This window comes from Hemibagrus wyckioides, linkage group LG26 (assembly GCF_019097595.1).
Source record: "Hemibagrus wyckioides isolate EC202008001 linkage group LG26, SWU_Hwy_1.0, whole genome shotgun sequence".
Taxonomy (NCBI): Eukaryota; Metazoa; Chordata; class Actinopteri; order Siluriformes; family Bagridae; genus Hemibagrus; species Hemibagrus wyckioides.
Genome location: NC_080735.1, coordinates 12,868,917 through 12,873,916, shown reverse-complemented (window position 1 = coordinate 12,873,916; position 5,000 = coordinate 12,868,917). Strand labels below are relative to the sequence as shown.

At 35.1% G+C, this 5,000-nt stretch overlaps 1 protein-coding gene across 1 annotated transcript in view; it reads left to right on the top strand.

Moving 5' to 3' along the window:
- The first annotated feature begins 2,916 nt into the window (after positions 1–2,916).
- tubgcp3 (tubulin gamma complex component 3) overlaps positions 2,917–5,000 on the top strand; it is a 30,620-nt gene continuing 28,536 nt past the window's right edge. The window contains exon 1 of the mRNA XM_058380867.1: positions 2,917–3,118. Coding sequence (XP_058236850.1) covers positions 3,043–3,118 — 76 coding nt within the window. The 5' untranslated portion in view covers positions 2,917–3,042. The remainder of the gene's footprint in view (positions 3,119–5,000) is intronic.

Here is a 5,000-nt window from a genome sequence, read left to right as displayed (position 1 = left end):
ATGCATCCCTAATGACCACTTGTGGACATATTCCATGCATTGTTTTTTGCTAGAGGAAGGGGGTCAAACACGTTCATTCGTTAATTCTGATGCATTCGTTTTTAGACAGAAATATCACCCAAATCATGTCTCATATGTTTCAAACATTTTAATTGTGTGGTCTTGTAACAAAAGATAGAAATGAATAAGAGATGAAATAGTGAAATCAGCTAGGAAAAGCAGCTTCTTTCATCTTTATTGTTATCTGTTAGCCTAGCTCTACCTTTCAGTCTGATTTCCAAATAGTCTTGCAATAATTATGTATTTTTCCCATCTAGGGAAATGGCGCAGTCTTTCGTTGCTGTCCAGAATGCATAAAAATGCTTTTGCTTTCATATTACTAACGGTAAGTCTTTAGGCAGTATTGCTTATCACATGATGTAACATATTATAATGTTTCTTACAAAACGTTCTTCAGTATTATTTCTACTGTAACATTCCCACAATTTGTCCCTGGCATGATTTTGTGAATTAGACCTGGCAACCCAGACTCAGCCTGATTAGGTGACTGTCTGTAGAGCACAACATTAATAGGGTTATACAGTTCATTTGGGCCATGACAAATCTTTTTGTGAGTGCAGCCTGGAGGTATTAAGTTCAAATGTCCTTGGAAGGGCCGATGTCTAAATCAGGATGCGGCTGGAAATGATCATGTTAGACAAAATGCTCTTTTTCTTTCCGGGGCAAAAGTAGGGAAGGTTTGTGTCCTAATCAGTGACTGATAGCTAGAAGATGTTGAAGCAGAGATAACTTGACCAATTAGAAATGAACCATATTGGGCACCTATATTTAATGGACAAGGGCATGGGCCCATGGGGGAACATTTCCATCCCAAGTCTGAGGTCAAAACTGTAAAAGACATTAAAACCTAAAATAAAATACCTTTAGTGGCTTTATTTTAAAATAGAACTAAGCAACAAATCCAGTGACTTTCTGTGCAGACATTAACGACTGTCCTGTATGAGATTCAGCTCTCCAGCTCACATTATAGTACCTTATCACCATTACCTCTCCCACATGTGGCCCTTTTTATTTTAAACTCTCTTCTAGGCGATATATGCAAATAATAAAAATAAAATCATGTTAAATATTTAAACTATTTTTAACTACCACTACTCCGTTTTGTCTGTATTCTTGATAGAAATCGCAGTAATTTGTCAACACATAAATGGTGCATATGACTAAACATTGTTATTGTTCTATTATAAGTTAATTCTTCAGAAAAATTGTCCTTTTTCACGTGGCATCAAAATAAGTGATATGCAAATGAGGCGATGACATCATTTGGCGACTTGTTGAGCTACATTATCTATTCCCCCCTGAAAAGTGTCGACAACACTGAAAAGAAAATATTCATTTATTCATTATTTATACATGTTTAGCTTATACTGAATTAATATTGTAACATTATTGAAGGCGGCCGAAATACACAATAATCTCGTTTGAACAGTTGATATTGAGATATGTCTGCTACTGATGCTCTGTAAAGCCTTCATAACGCCTCTAATCTGAGGTGCTGTTAATTGGTGATTTCTGAGGCTGGTAACTCTAAATGAACTTCTCCTCTGCAGCAGAGGTCAGTTTTGGTCTTGCTTTACTGGGATGGTCTTCATGTGAGCCAGTTTCATCATGGTGCTTGATGGGTTTTGCAAATGCACTTGACAATATTGTTCTTGCAAGAACTATTCCAGAACACCTGACCTTCGTGTCTTAAAATAACAACTGACTGTTTTTAAGTCCATGTGTGTTATTTCATAGTTTTGAAATCTCCAGTATTGTTCTAGAATGAGAAAATAAATCTCTAAACATATATATATATATATAGCCGGACAATGAGACCATTATGTTACCATGTAACGCAATGTCATTTGTTTTATACATAAGTTGATGGTGCTTTTGTTTTGTTTTTTATTCCTTGTACCACATGACACAAGAAAAACTGAACTTTACACTATTTAGAAAGAATTGTCTAGTAAATTCAGTTTTCAGCTTTATTTATACATGTTTAGCTTATAATGAATTGATATTGTAACATTCTTGCAGCAGTGTTTGGTTTATAGATATAATACAATATAATATAATATAATATAATGTAATGTAATAAATAAATAATAAATAATAAATACATACATATATATATATATATATATATATATATATATATATATACATACATACATAATACATACATACATATATATATATATATATATATATATATATATATATAAATATATATATATATATATATATATACATACATACATACATTATATATATATACATACATACATATATATATATATATATATATATATATATATATATATATATATATATATATATAGCCGGACAATGAGACCATTATGTTACCATGTAACGCAATGTCATTTGTTTTATACATAAGTTGATGGTGCTTTTGTTTTTATTTGTTCTTAGGACCACATGACTAAGGACTAAGAACTTTACACTATTTAGAAAGAATTGTCTAGTAAATTCAGTTTTCATCTTTATTTATATAATAAAGCTGAATATTGTATAATGAATTGATATTGTAACATTATTGCAGCAGTGTTTGGTTTATACATATAATCTAATATAATATAATATAATAAATAATATATATATATATATATATATAGCCAGACAATGATACAATTATGTAATGCAATGTCATTTGTTTTATACAAAATTTGATGGTGCTTTTGTTTTTGTTTATTCCTAGAACCATATGACTGAAAAACTGAACTTTACACTATTTACTCCGAGAAAGAAATGTCTAGTAAATTCAGTTTTCAGGTCGGGAACGATAGAAGAGGAACCCTGTGTGTAGTCCCTTTTTTCCGGTCGGACATATTTTCATTCCGTACCTGATTTGTTTTTCGCAACTGTGCGCGCGTTCGGCGGGTTCCGTTAAAATGGCGAGCCGATGGAGAGCAGAGTGACAGAGAGCGGAGTGCTTTCCTTTATCTTTAACACCATCAGGAGGGAAATATCTGCACAATGGCGGCCTTGGATCAGAAATCTCCCAACGTGCTTCTGCAGAGTCTTTGCTGTAGGATCACCGGGAAGAGTGAAGGTAACAGCGCTACACGAGCAAGAGCCTCTGAAACGTCAGCTGGGCTAAAGCTAACTAGCCTGCCCGCTTCATTCAACACTGAACTGATGATCTGAATTAAAAGTCAACTGATTTTTATATTAAAGCAAACATTATTACTTAATAACATGAATAATCTGGAGTGTCTTGTGTTGTAGTAGTGTTATAGTGTTGTTTTGTGAAGAGAGACCGGCTAGCTGATGCTTGGTATGTTGTCAAAGGTTAACGGTTTCATGGATAAATGATCTAAAAAAAAACAAACAAAAAAGGGTAAAAACATATCCTTATTGTTTTTAGTGCCTGTTTATTATCTAAAACTGCACATCATATGAATTTTGGACTTTTTTTTTTTTTAAAGATCACCTGGATTGATAAATCCACTGATTGTCCCCCTGAGTGTAAATGTGTACAACATTCACTATGAATGAAGAAAAGCTTCCTTATAAATAAAAGTTATTCAAAACCATGATTAAGATATTAAAGGTTTGAAGGAAGAAATAAAACCAAAAACAATAATTGAACAAAGTCTAGCAATATATTTGACAGTATATTTCAAAGTATACACAGTTTAAGACTGTACACTGTATTCAATAAATAAATAAATACAGCTAAAGAAATGTATATTACTTTTTTAAAATGTAGGATTTTGTCTAGAAAGTTTGGAAAGAAGCCCAGAAACATCTTACCTGAGACGTTTCTGCATTGAACATGACAAAAAAATATGACCGGAATCAGGATAGTGATGTACGGAAAATGACAGTAACAGTTTCAAGTTATTTGAATGCCATTTTTCTATATTATGTTTCCCTTTTGCAACACTAGATTGACTAGCAGTAAGTAAGACAGAGCTGATTAATGCTATGTTCACACATAAGGCGACCGGTGATTATGTACACTATATTGCCAAAAGTTTGAATTCAGGAGCTGGGCTTGGCCCCTTAGTTCCAGTGAAAGGAACTCTTAATGCTTCAGCATACCAAGACATTTTGGACAATTTCATGCTCCCAACTTTGTGGGAACAGTTTGGGGATGACCCCTTCCTGTTCCAACATGACTGCACACCAGTGCACAAAGCAAGGTCCATAAAGACATGGATGAGGGAGTTTGGTGTGGAGGAACTTGACTGGCCTGCACAGAGTCCTGACCTCAACCTGATAGAACACCTTTGGGATGAATTAGAGTGGAGACTGCGAGCCAGGACAAAAGTGGGATGTCTGCCTTCACATGCACATGAATGTAATATGGAGTTGTCCTGCCCTTTGCAGATATAACAGCTTCAACTCTTCTGGGAAGGCTTTCCACAAGGTTTAGGAGTGTGTTTATGGGAATTTTTTGACCATTCCACTAGAAGTGCATTTGTGAGGTCAGGCACTGATGTTGGAAGAGAAGGCCACTTCGCAGTCTCCGCTCTAATTCATCCAAAAGGTGTTCTATCAGGTTGAGGTCAGGACTCTGTGAAGTTCCTCCACACCAAACTCACTTATCCATGTCTTTATGGACTTTGCTTTGTGCACTGGTGTACAGTCATGTTGGAACAGGAAAGGGTCATCCCCAAAATGTTCCCATAAAGTTGGGAGCATGAAATTGTCCAAAATGTCTTGGTATACTGAAGCATTAAGAGTTCCTTTCAACTGGAACTAAGGGGCCGATAAACCCCTGATAAACAACACCTGAATTCAACGATTTTAGAGGGGTGTCCCAAAACTTTTGGCAGTATAGTGTATTTTCAATAAGAGCTGGTGTCTGCCAGCGACTGTTGGTGATTACACGTGGACGTGTCCAGAGGCTGAGAAAAGTTCAACTTTATCCAAATAAGGAGCGGCGACTACCGCTGAGAGTGAGGACAGTAGAGGCAGAGAGCTCG